Source organism: Sorex araneus, chromosome 4, assembly GCF_027595985.1.
Source record: "Sorex araneus isolate mSorAra2 chromosome 4, mSorAra2.pri, whole genome shotgun sequence".
NCBI lineage: Eukaryota > Metazoa > Chordata > Mammalia > Eulipotyphla > Soricidae > Sorex > Sorex araneus.
Window position 1 is genome coordinate 88,451,542 of NC_073305.1, and position 13,870 is coordinate 88,465,411.

Sequence of the window (13,870 nt, forward strand, 5' to 3'; positions counted from 1 at the left end):
GGGCTCTCTAAGAGGGACAGAGGAATTGAACCCGAGTATGCCATATGCAAGGCAAACACCCTACCATGTGTACTATCGTTCCAGTCCAGATTTGACCAGTATAGATAATTAAATAGATCATTAACTAGACCATTGACCAGTATAGATAGTATAGATCATTAAATGTGAAGTATTACGTAAGGGGTCCCACAGCAATACAGTTCTGAGGGAATCTATATTTAATGAAGACAGGGAAGTAAACAGGTGATTCTAATACATTAATTCAAGAAAGAAGGAAGTCTACAGAAATATCTAAAGTGATGCTACAAATTATATTGTCTCCCTCCAAAGTTCATAAGTCAAAACTCAAACAGCTCTGTGACTGTATTTAAAGAGAGGACATTTATGGGGCTGGAATTATAGCACAATGGGTAGGCGTTTGCCTTGCACACATTGACAGCTAGCAAGTGACATTGACAGCTTCACTACAGAAGCCATTGCTAAAACACAAGAGCCTTTCATGTAACAAGTTGCAAATACACCTTCTTATATAATTTGTACTTGAAGAATAGGGCCAGAGAGATAGTGCAATGGAAAAGGTGCTTGCTAGGCATATAGCCAGCTAGGGTTCAATTCCAGGGCTCATGTAGGGTCCCTTGGTTCCACCATGAGTGAACCTGAGCACTGCTGGGTGTGACTCTAAAACAAATAAAGAAATAAAGGATAGAGCAAATTCATCCGTTAAATGAAATGACGCTCTCATCATTGAATTTAATATAAGACAATGCAACCAGGCCTGTACAAACTTTATTGTACTTTCAATAACAAGCATGTAACAAAATTTGAGCATGGTAAGCATAAAATTTCTCAAGTTATATTCCTTCCAAAGCATTAAGTACAGTACACAATGATTGGAATATTTTTAAAACTGCTAAAATCATCAGGACATATTAGGACATAAAGCAGAGTTACTTTTACTTTCCAACAGTATTCTAATTAGATTTGCTACAATGAAAGTTAACATATATGAATGTACACATATAGTAAGTGAAATGAAAAACATAGGCACGTTAAAAACATTCCGAATGCTCAGAAACTATGAAGAAAAAAAATATATTTCTAAACTTGCATTTTACTAAAGCCTTTAAATATGACAGACATAATTTTGACCATTCCCTATGTAATCAGTATCCTATCCTGTCATAAACATTAATCAAATATGTGAATTTTCAAAGGAAATAAGGAGCAAAGTAATCTTATTTGGAGGTAATATTCAAAACATTGAACATCCACATTCCATTGGCCCTCTTCAATATGGACTATTATGAGACCAAGCTGAATATCAATTAGCCCTGATCTTATTTCCAATGACCAGATACATATTTGAGCTCATGCAGAAACATGGACAGTTAGATAAGAGACATGAAATTCACACAGACATGAAATTGAAGTCAAATACTCTGCTTCATGGAGGATGAATGTGAACATTTTCACAGTGACTAAAATTGATTGGCTAACAGGCAATGGCAATTTCTTTCTATTCAGCTTTGATAAAAACAAATGAACTTCCAAGATACCCTTGAATTTTAGTTAGTGCAACTAACTTAAAGGCTCTAAAATGACCGAAGAGTCCTAAAAATCAGTCTATATCACCTTTTATTTGTTTTTCCTTGAGGGAAAAAAATAATAAAACACCGAGGTACTTTAGTTTCTGTTCAAGGGATTACTGTTGGTTTTCTTCCTGAGATGCAAAAGACCACAAAAGAAAAGCACCATGCCAAGTTGCTCAATGAGGCACCAGAAACTAATAGTTTGGTCCTTTTCTAAATGGATCTCTCCCAACCATTACACTGAAGCACAGCGATGGATCACAGATGCCAGGGGGCCCCGGCTGCCCTTGGATTCCAGGCTTTCCATGATCTCCTTCTTTGCCGGGGAGACCTGGGTCTCCTGGGGGGCCTTCTTTGCTTATTCCAGGAGGACCCTCTGGACCTAAGATGAAATATTAGAAACATGTAAATGAAGGAGTGATTTTTTTTTGGCTTTTTGAGTCACACCCGGCAGTGCACAGGGGTTACTCCTGGCTCTGCACTCAGGAATTACTCCTGGTGATACTCAGGGGACGATGTAGGATGCTGGGAATCGAACCCAGATCACCTGCGTGCAAGGCAAACACCCTACCAGCTGTGCTATCACTCCAGCCCCAGGAGTTTGGTTTTTGATGACATAGAGCTGATGCTACTGGAAATTTAAACTACAAAAAAAATTCTCTTAAATATTTTATGTATTGCATCATTAAGACAAAAAAACATATTGTTTTTTCTTTTCATTGGGGAGAGGGTGTTTAGGTCACACCTGCACCTGGCTCACTCGGGGGCTAACAGCTGGTTCAATACTTGGTGATCTCTTCTGCTGATGCCTGGGGGACCATACAGTGCTAGGGATCAATCCTGGACCAGCTGCATCCAAAGCATGTGCTCCAGTCTGCTGAGTCATCTCTCTGGCCTCAAGAGGAGGTATTATGATATAAAGAACCACCCAAAAGTGATCAGTAACTTTTTGCTTACTCCTGGCTCTGCGCACAGGAATCAATTTTGGCAACACTTAGAGGAGCATAATGAGTGCCAAGGATCAAAGCTGGCCTGGCTGCATGTCACGCAAATGCCCTACCCACTGTAATGATATCTCTAGCCTCAGTAATGAATAATTTTCATAAAACAAAATTAAACTTTTTTGGGGGGAGGGAAGCACACCTGGCAATGCTCAGGGGTTACTCTTGACTCTATGCTCAGGAATTACTCCTGATGGTTCTCCAGGGAAAGAAAGAGGAAGGGAGGAAAGAAGGAAGGAAGGGAGGAAGAAAAGGAAGGAAGAAAAGGAAGGAAGGAAGGAGAAAAGGAAAGAAAGACAGGGTCTAGGTTCAAGTTATTTGACAAAGATTTATTTATTTAGGCCACATCTTACAGTGTTCAGAGGTTATTCCTAACTCTGTGCTCAGGAATTACTCTTGATGGTCCTCCAGGGAAAGAAAGGGAGGAAGGGAGGAAAGGAAATGAGAGAAGGAAAGGGAAGGGAGGGGTGGGGAAGGGAAGGGAGAGAGAAAAGGAAGGGAAGAGAAGGAAAAAGGGAAGGAAAAAGGAAAGGAAAGAAAAGGAAAAAGACAAATATTTACTTAGGTCACATCTTACATTGTTCAGAGGTTACTCCTGATGGTGCTTAGAGGCCACTCCAGTGGTGTTGAGGAGATTATATTGTCTCAAGGATCAAATGGGGGTCAGCTGCACATCTTAACACCTGTCCTATCTCTTTGGTCCTTGACAGAGATTTATAGCAAATTTCATTTTTGTTCCCATTTGGGCCCCTTCTAGCAGTGCTCATGGCTTTATTTCTGGTTGGGCAGCACACTTGGCAATACTCAGGGGGCCACATGCAATGCCAGACTTTTGTCATGTCTGCAGCCATATGCATGGCAGGTTCCTTAACCTCTAAACTAATTCTCGGGCCCATTATGATTTCTCTTTTTCTTAAATTTTATTTAATGGTATTTTTAATGTTAAGCCAATTATCATACTGTTAATGTTAGTGTTTCATAATAGTGTTCTGAAACTACACGTTCCACCTGTGTTTTCCCTCTCAGCCATTAAACCTCCCCACCACCCCATCATCCACAGTGATGGAGTGAATACCTTAAAGCAAAATCTGTATAGCACCTATGAGCGTACACTTATTCTCACCTGGTGGACCAGGAGGACCTTGTTCTCCAGGATACCCAAACCCTTGGCTCCCCTTTGCCCCATTTCTTCCTGGTAGGCCTGGAAAGTATCAAACATGGGAGTGAGCTTCTATTTTCTGTACAATGATGGTCTCAACAGTTTCTTCTGCAGTATTAATACACATATGGAAATATACATCAGGTTTTTTTTTTTTGTATTTTGGCCACACCCAGTGGTGCTTGGGGCTTACTCCTCCTGGCTCTTACTCAGAGATCACTCTTGACAGTGCTGGGGACTATATATAGTGCCCAGGATCGAACCAGGTCAACAGTATGCCATGCAAGCACCTTGCCCTCTGTACTTTCCCTCCAGCCCTAAAAATAAATAATGAAAAAAATAGCTTGCTGGCTAATCACTATTACTAATGGGAAATAAGTTTGGAAGAATAATTTCTAAAATTAATTTAAAATGAATTTCTTTTAAATTTCAAAATAGATTTGATGGGGATTGAGTGCTAAGGAAAGAACAAGACTTGTGGTTATCAGCCCGTCTGTTGACCATAATTATTCATTACTTTGATGAAATATTTGAATTGATCAAATATTTATTAAAAGGGAAGTATTATCAACCACTATATCATACAAATATCCAAAGACAAAGAGAAGTTATGTGATACTAGGATAGTCATAAAAATAATTTTTCTTAAAAAATTTTTGAATCTGGAAACAGTTGTCAGAGTGAAAATAAGGGTTTGAGATTTTTACACTAAGCACTAGTGTTTTTTCATATGTCATTCTGGGATAGAACCAGAGACCTCACAGGTGCAAGGCAAGCACTCCACTGGGCTTCCCTGGCCCTGCCTTGGGTGGCCTTTTCCAGCTTAGCTAGACATGGCGAGTCTGTGCACCTGCAGAGTGGCCTCTCCAATAGGGTGGGCAAGTCTGATTGATTGGGAAGAGAGGGGTCACTTAAGTTTTGCCTATCATTAGTGTCTAATGGAAGGACAAAGAGCCATTTGATCCTGGGCTATTCCGGTTCTGGGGTGGGGAGGGGTGTGGCACAGAGGCAGGATTGCTTTGCAGGTCTGAAGCCCTGGATTCAGTCCCCCATCTCCAGCAATTTTGTGTTTAAGACTTTTAAGACATGCCATGGAGAACATGGCAAGCTACCGGGAGTTTTCTTGCCTGCATGGGAGAGCCTGGCAAGCTCCCTGTGGCGTATTCATATGCCAAATACAGTAAAATGATGGGTTTCATTCTCCTGACCCTGAAAGAGCTCTAATGTGGCACTGTTGGGAGGATGAGTAAAGAGAAGCTGCTAAAATCTCAGGGCTAGGACGAATGGAGACGTTACTGGGCCCACTCGAGCAAATCAAGGATCAGTGGGATGATAGTGATAGTGAAGCACCTTATTAGACTCACACAGAGTCCGTAAGTGCATTGTCAGCAGTTTTTCATTTACCAGCTTTAGATGTCACATAACTTAGGCTCACCTCTGTCTCTCTTTCCATGCTCTCTCTATATTGTACTTCAAGAAAACATAATAGTTGTTTTTGAACTTAGTTGACAGATTATGTAAGGATTTATAAAAGGGATTTTTATTGCTATCATCATTAAAATATAGATGAACTTGCTTATTAAATGAATTTATAATGTAAATACAATGAAAAAAAAAGCTTTATTATTGCTGTTCACTTGCTTATGTACACAGATTAAGTACCTTTTAATCCTCTGAGTCCTGGGCGTCCCGGAGCACCCATCAATCCAGGAACACCGTCTCTGCCTGGCAAACCAGGGAATCCCCGAGGCCCTTCAGGGCCGATGGGACCAGGTGGGCCAGGAACACCTGGGGAACTGCGCTGGGACTGGCAACGGTCACAACTTTGGATTCTTCCACTCTGAAGTAAGGTTGGTAGCTGGGCTTAAAGACAAGAAATCATAACACCCCTTACATTTAAGTAGCGAGTTGGGAGTTAATCTTTGAAAAAGCTTTCTAGATATTTTGAGGCTGATAATTTCATGTTTATAAATTAAACTACAGAGATGAATAATGGTCTGCAATCATTTTTATTGTCGCAATTGCTTAAATAAAAAGAAATGAAATGCCTCCCCCCAAAAAAAAACTCTCTTGAAATTACAAACTACCATAATTATAAAACAAGTAATGATTATTATTTTATGCAAAGTTTCACTGTATCACTGTCATCCTGTTCTTCATCGATTTGCTTGAGTAGGCACCAGCAACTTCTCCATTGTGAGACTTGTTACTGTTTTTGGCATATCGAATATGCCATGGGTAGCTTGCCAGGCTCTGCAAAGTTTAATGGTAACATAATAAATTGCTCTGTGAAAAATTACAGACCACATAATTTTCATTTTATAAAGATATTTTATCTTTCTAAAAATACTAATATTTTTCAAAAATACCCATAAAACATCTTCACTAATATTCTTTATATTTTCTTACATCTTTCTATATGCCAAAAATAGTAAGAACAAGTCTCATAATTGAGACATTACTGGTGCCTGCTCGAGCAAGTTGATGACAGTGACAGTGACCCATAAAATATCTTCACTAATATTCTTTATGTTTTCTTACATATTTCACAATTCTACCCCAAAAATATATTACTTTTCTAATATGAAAAATGTTATCTAAAACTATGCATGATACTTACCTCTTATTACATCTGCACAAACTTGTCGAATAAACTGTTCTGAAAATTCTCTTCCCTGCATCAAATTATGAGGGGTTATAGCATATCAATACCAGGTAAAAAGAAATACTAAAAATGGAAACTTTAAAAGAAGCACATTACATACAGGTTTTCCATTTAATCCTGGGGGTCCCCGAGGACCTGTAGCCCCTGGATGTCCCTGGGGGCCTGCAGGCCCCAGGGGGCCATTCACCCCAGTTTCTCCTTTTGTTCCAGTGGCTCCTCTGACACCAGGTTCTCCCTTTTCACCTCTCTTTAGAAATAAAAACAAGAAAGGAAAAGCATTAAAAGGTCTATTTAAACATTTCATGAGTTAAGATTATGTATTGATGTATTTAAATTTTATAGGAGATAAGTAGGAAATAATTGCTATTTATTAGGAGGAACACTACATATCTCATTATACTATTACTTATTCATCCATCTGCCTACCCATTCATCCAACCCTACAAGTATATTGTGCAAGCAGTACGGATAGTGGTAAGAGGACAGCAAAGAGCTTGACTCAGTCCTCCTGCCAAGGAATTTATGCTAGAGAAAAATATAGAAGGATAATATTCAATGATGAATAAGCAAGAAAAACTAAGCTCTCAAACAGAAAAAAATGAATAATAATTACAAATGCTTAATATGTTACACATAATACCACGAATCTACATATTTGGAAAATCCATATTTAACAGAACATGATCATCATTTTCTGATCCTGGTGCCAGTATGTTGCAAAATGATGTCAATATAGATGTCATTAACCAATAAAAACTGAATAATGTGATACAAGATGAAACATACCTCTCCTTTTTCACCACGATGGCCTTGAATTCCCTTGAAAATGAACAGAAAATATAATGGCTGTCAAAGGTACTGTATTAGTAAGGTGGTATGACCCATTTGCCACATAGTTAATCAAATTTTATTCTCCTTTGGAAAATACTGAGGACAGCATACACAGAATTCCATATGCAAGAGTCTCTGTTCTGCCTCTTTAAAGGTCTTTGCTGTGTCTCAAGTGGGCTTTGCTGTTCCAGGCCACCTTCTGCAGCACTGCAATCTCCTACCCCCACATCATGGAAAGGCCCCCACAACAAGAGAAAAGGAGGCTAGTGACTAATTATGATAACTGAATAAAATTTTAAAAATCAATTTTCAGACCCCCGAGCAATAGTGCAGCAGGTAGGGGATGTGGCTGACCAAGGTTCAATCCTTGCCACCCCATATCGTCCCATGAGCCCCTCCAGGAGCAATCTCAGAGCTCAAAGCCAGGAGTAAGCCCTGAGCACACTATAGCACTGTTGTCTCGTTGTTCATTGATTTGCTCGAGTGGGCACCAGTAATGTCTCCATGGTGAGACTTGTTGTTACTGTTTTTGGCATATTGAAAACGCCACAGGGAGCTAGCCAGGCTCTGCGGTGCAGGCGAGATACTCTCGGTAGCTTGCTGGGCTCTCCAAGAGGGACGGGGGAATCGAACCCGGTCAGTCGCATACAAGGCAAAAGCCCTGAGCACAAACAAGACAAAATCAATTTACATTACTGTTTTATTATTATATATACATTTAAAAATATATTTTACATATTGTAGATCAAATATGTAGGTTAGACTGGGATTCTACCTGAATTCCACATAAATTCTGTTCTGAATTTAAAATCTGCTATTTTAAGAGAAAATTCAACTTTCAAGTCAATTAGGATAAACTAAGCTAATTCATTTATCCTGTAATTAAAATGGTGATTCTATTCTTTTAAGCTATGTTCCTTATTAAAATTTTGGTTTACTACTGAGAAGAAACTAAAACAAAGATATCATTAAAAGTAATTAATAGATAAGAAAGTCCTAATTACCCTGTGCCTCAGTCACTTTTTGTTTTAATTCAGAGATTTGAGCAGCAGTATGATAAATAACAGATACTCCCCAGTAATATAAAAACTGGAGAGCGAATGTACAAAGCTAACTCATAATAAAATCACTGGTAGTAATATATATTATAAATGGTAAGAACTTTTAGGCAAGGCATTCAAATAGTCATTTTGAAATCCATTGTGTAGTCAGGTTCTAACATCACCCAATATCAGTTCAAGAAAAGTATTATAACTTCAACATGCACAGAAGAGATTTCATTATTCAACTTTTTTGGTTTTTTTGAATGGGAAGTATGAATTTGGGGCCACATCAGGCAGTGCTCAGGGGTTACTTTTGGTTCTGTGTTCAGAAGTGGTCCCTGGAGATTGATCAGGGGAACATATGTGGTACAGTGAATTAAATCAGGGTTGGCAGCATGCAAGGCAAGCATCTTAATCCTGTACTATATTTCTAATCTCTGTTTTCAACTTTAAAAAGTTTCTGTCCTACAGTTCAATGTGAAATTCAGAAAATTTTATAAGATAAAGTTTGAGATGTCATTTACTTTCAGTTTCCTGAAACAAGAAAATCCAGATTAGCTAAAGGGGAAGAAAAAAACGAGGTAAAGCTAGTAAATCTGAGCTTACATACTACAACATCCAAACAGGAAAGAGATCAAAAGGGAATGCCCTGCTGCAGAGGCAGAGTGGGGTGGTGGGGGTTGGGGTGGGGGTGGTGGGAGGGATACTGGGAACATTGGTAGAGGAGAATGGGCACTGATGGAGGGATGTAAACAAAATGCAAACATGAAAGTTCATAAGTTTGTAACTATACCTCACGGTGATTCACTAATAAAAATTTTTTAAAAAAGCACTACTATTTTAGTTTTCCTAAAAAGATTTAATATTCCTGTGTTAAATACAGAGTATTTAACAGGAGAATATTCTTTAACTACTGAGGCTTGTTTCTGAGAAAATGCAAGTGCTAGACATATTCTGAAATCTTGAGCCAGTATCAGAGAAAAAATTGAAAACTTTTTTAGGGTTTGGCGAGACAGTAAGGTAAGGCACTTGCCTTGCATGCCGTTGATCAAGGTTCAACCCCTGGCACCTCATAGAATTCTCTTTCAGGACAGACCAAGGTGGTTAGAACAGATGTCGATACTGAATTGCAAAGAGTGCATCAGCAAACATACAGCATGCGCACAAACCACTTTCATTGGTTTTCCTGTTGCTGTTCAGTGAGGTTCTGACGGACAATTATGATACTTGGCAATATCACTGAACTATTACTTAGTGAGGTGAGTTCAGTCAAGAAAGAGCAAAAATAATCTTTTTTTTTTCAATTGAAGGTAGAGGAACTTGGGCCATACCCAGTGGTACCCAGAGGCTATTCCTGGCTCTGTGCTAACAAGCTCCTTCTTGGAGTTGCCTCAAAACCAAACCTGGGTTGGTTGTATTCAAGACAATTGTTTTCACCTGTATTATTTTTCTAACCCTGGAAAATAGTCTTTACCAGTATTATGTTCTAGAACACAATCCCTTATAACCACATTGTTATGGGAATATCACTACACAAATTAAGGGAAATAAAGTGTATTTCTCCACTCTATAGGGCCTCATCTACTCAAATTTAAAGAAGAAAATCAAGTTAACTAAGAACTGCTGAGTAAAGAGACACTACTATGATACTGTTGTTTGGGCCCAAACTACTCTCAGGTAAGACAGAAATTGTCAACCTTCATTTATTTGGTCAGAAAAAATACCTGAAAAGCAAGTTTCATAGCCACCATTAGTATCCTTAGGGAAATTAAAATATAAAGCAATTATAACAAGTCATTATTATCAGCACCCTGCAGTATTCTTTCCTTATATGCTTAAAATATATTTTACATTTACTTACCCTTCACACTCATTTTCTATGAAAGAAAAATGAATACCTGTTGTCCTGGATTCCCGTGTCTTCCAGTTTCTCCCTTTTGACCCTTTAAAATTTAGCAAACTTTATTAGCTTGCATATACAATGCAATCACATATACAAAACAAACTATATTCTCTAAGGTCCGAAGGAAATATCACAAAAGCAATGGTGCAAAGAGGCAAAATTATGCAATGAATTAGGAATGTAGCTTGTCAAAGGAAAAAAAGAGTGAAGCAAAAGAATCTAATCTTACAGTTAGTATGTAGAGAGAATCTACATTGCCAGCAAGAAAATAATCTTAAATTTTAATGGCTATACACATTATATTATTTAAATTCCATAAATTTATCATGGACTGGAGCTATTGCACAGAGGGTAGGGCATTTGCCTTGCACACAGCCAACCCGGGTTCAATTCCTCCATCCCTCTTGGAGAGCCCGGCAAGCTACCCATTGACATATTCATATGCCAAAACTAGTAACAGGTATCACAATGGAGATGTTACTGGTGACTGCTCGAGCAAATCGATGAACAATGCGATGACAGCGCTACAGTACTAAATTTATTATGTTGACTCTACACAGGAGGACATGAATATATTATATTGTTTTATCTTATACAATAAAACTATATATATATTGTTTTATCTTATGGGTCACACCTGGTGGTGCTGAGGGCTTTCTCTTGGATTTGAGCTCAGGGATCACTTTTGGTAGTGTTTCAGGAACCATATGGGATGTCAAGGATGGAAACTGTGTCAGCTGTGTGCAAGGCAAATGCCCTACCCTCTGTGCAATAGCTCCAGTCTATGATAAATTTATGGAATTTAAATAATATAATGTGTATAGCTATTAAAATTTAAGATTATTTTCTTGGTAATGTAGATTCTCTCTGCATACTAACTGTAAGATTAGATTCTTTTGCTCTACCCAGTGTACTATCACTCTGGCCCCAAGGAAAAGAATATACCTTAAAAGAGATTTTTTTAAAAGAAGAAAAATGTACTGAAAATAACATGAAGTTCTTTAAATTGGGTTAAGGAAAAGTCAATGAGGCTATAAATAAATTTGTCAATCTAATAAACATTTTTGTTAAATTACAAAAATATATTTTTGTTAAATATACCTATCCAGTATAAAATATATTTCTAAATGCCCAAATACTATTCTTCCTGATTTTGAATAAAAACAATATTGGACGAAATGTAGAGTTGGACAATAATGACTCTGTAATAAAGATCTGGTGGTTAAAATTTTAGATCACTTTTGCATAGTGATTTCTTCTCTTACATAAGTAAATGCACCAAACTTATTAAGTGGCTTCTATTGACTGTTAATTAGGGATACTGAAATACAGATATTATTACTGAATTTAAGTTAGTATACAGTAGGAAAGAATCAATTCAAAATAGATTTTATGTTGTTTATGTTTGAATAACATAAAATCAAACATCTGGGCTTTTTATTGGAACATGAAAAGGGTTATATGAGGAAGAGTACAGAAATTTCAGCAGAAGTGCAGTCACTAAGAATGAGTGTAGGGTTGTCTTCAGAGAGTCAATAGGATGGTATACCAGGACTAAATTTATATGACAGGGATAAGCAATTCCTTCTGTCTAAAGCAATGGGGCAAGAGTAAATATTACTGGGCAAAATGTCGAGAGAACACTAATGGGGTACAGCTATAATGAGGTCAGGAGACAAGTTAAATGATAGATATTCTGAAATGTGTGTGACACACTGAAGGATTCCTAAGCAGATATCTAGCTGAATTACACATCTCTTACATAGGGGCAAAAGTAGAGGTATGGGGAAAGGGAGGGCTGGACAGATACAGGGTTAAGGGCCAAGTTCAAGATATTTCTAGATGTGAAACTGGATAAAAAAAAAAGAGGAAGATGAGCCTCCCAGAAGCCGGGTGCCCACACAGCAGCGCCGTCCTGGCTCCGGGCTGGCCCCTCCCTGAGAGGTGACAGGAGGAGCTCCAGGGCCACAGAACTCTGGAGCCGGCAAGGCTGAGCCTCTCCCCATCGAGGGCTCGGGACTGGCTCCTGCCACGACAGCAACCATTGCTCAGACCTGAAACAAGAGGAGCATGGCGGCAGCGTCCCTGCCTCCTGGGTCTCTGCAGGCCACCACTGGGGCAGAGCTCTCGGACCCTTCCCTTTCGGCTCAGTTCCACCAAGTTGGCAAAATCCAGCCTTCAGCCCCCCGCAGGAAGCCTGCTTTGAAAACATCCATGAATGGGGCTCGTGGGTCCACCTGGCAGGCACCGCAGGGCCCCCAAGAAGCCAATCCCTCAATGGCAACTCTCTCTACAAGGAACTGAGGCCTGCGGGGACACAGCAGGTCCCAAAAGGCTGTATTTCACAGGCCGCTTCTCAGCTGCAGCTTTGGGGGAGCTCAGCTCCCCGGCTCCAGGCAGGCAGCACTTCCTTACCAAAGGGGCCTGACCTGGGACGGTCCAAAGCCACGGTACACGGAGATGAATCTAAAGCTAAACCTTCGCAAGGAACAAGTCGTTCTTTGTAAATCATCCCATCACAGAAGCACACAAACACCAATTAAGGCTGTACTTTGCCCAGACAATACTGAATATGTTTAACAAGAAAGAAAGAAAGAAAGAAAGAAAGAAAGAAAGAAAGAAAGAAAGGAAGGAAGGAAGGAAGGAAGGAAGGAAGGAAGGAAGGAAGGAAGGAAGGAAGGAAGGAAGGAAGGAAGGAAGGAAGGAAGGAAGGAAGGAAGGAAGGAAGAAAGAAAGAAAGAAAGAAAGAAAGAAAGAAAGAAAGAAAGAAAGAAAGAAAGAAAGAAAGAAAGAAAGAAAGAAAGAAAGAGAGAGAAACTATGTCCTGTTGCCTTGTAAATCTGCAGCTCACATCACCACAACCAGCCCTGGCACAGGCACACGAACAAGCCATGGTGCGCTGCACACAAGATACATGAAGCAGAATCCGTCTGGTGACCAGGCTCTGGAAACACGGGGTCCAGTGGCCGAAGACACTAGCCAGGCGAGGGTCCGGCAGGCCAGGAGAGGCTCCTGATCAGAGCACCCTGCAGGGTTAAACTTGCTCCGCATGAAACACTGAAACATTTCAAATCTGCGCCACTGCTCTGCTCCCTGGCCTCATAATAAGAAAAACATGTTGTCTCACTGTGTACATAAAAACTTCTCTCTTCCCACAAAAAAAAAAAAAAGAGGAAGATGTTCATTCTTAGGATGACTTCCAAATTGGGAGTCATCCCCTCCCCCTTATCTTGGACATATCAGTTACCATAGTGGTATCAGTTACCATGACTAGGAATCTATCAGTAGAGATGGTTAATTGGAAATGTGACAAATTCTATTTTGTATGTACTGAGGTATATGACACATCCAGGTAACATTTGAAATAGAAATTTTAATATATGCATATGTGACATAAGCATAAAACACAAGGCACTGTGGTCCCTTTCTTCATTGGTTTGCTTGAGCCGGGACCAGTAATGTCTCCATTATGAGACTTGTTGTTACTGTTTTTGGCATATCCAATATGCCACGGGGAGCTTGCCAGGCTCTGCCGTGCGGGCGGGATACTCTCGGTAGCTTGAGGGACTCTCTGAGAGGGATGGAGGAATTTAACCCGGGTTGGTTTCATGCAAGGGAAACTCCTTACCCACTATGCTAAATACAAGTATATATAAGAATATAACCAATTCTTAAAATT

General features: G+C 39.4%; 1 protein-coding gene across 1 annotated transcript in view; it reads right to left on the bottom strand.

Moving 5' to 3' along the window:
- Positions 1-778: 778 nt before the first annotated feature.
- The window catches only part of COL21A1 (collagen type XXI alpha 1 chain), a 216,607-nt gene continuing 203,515 nt past the window's right edge, over positions 779-13,870 (bottom strand). Inside the window, exons 24-30 of the mRNA XM_004605865.2 lie at positions 10,187-10,231; positions 7,201-7,233; positions 6,515-6,661; positions 6,370-6,424; positions 5,412-5,612; positions 3,714-3,791; positions 779-1,971 (exon numbers count right to left, since the gene is read on the bottom strand). Coding sequence (XP_004605922.2) covers positions 1,784-1,971; positions 3,714-3,791; positions 5,412-5,612; positions 6,370-6,424; positions 6,515-6,661; positions 7,201-7,233; positions 10,187-10,231 — 747 coding nt within the window. The 3' untranslated portion in view covers positions 779-1,783. The remainder of the gene's footprint in view (positions 1,972-3,713; positions 3,792-5,411; positions 5,613-6,369; positions 6,425-6,514; positions 6,662-7,200; positions 7,234-10,186; positions 10,232-13,870) is intronic.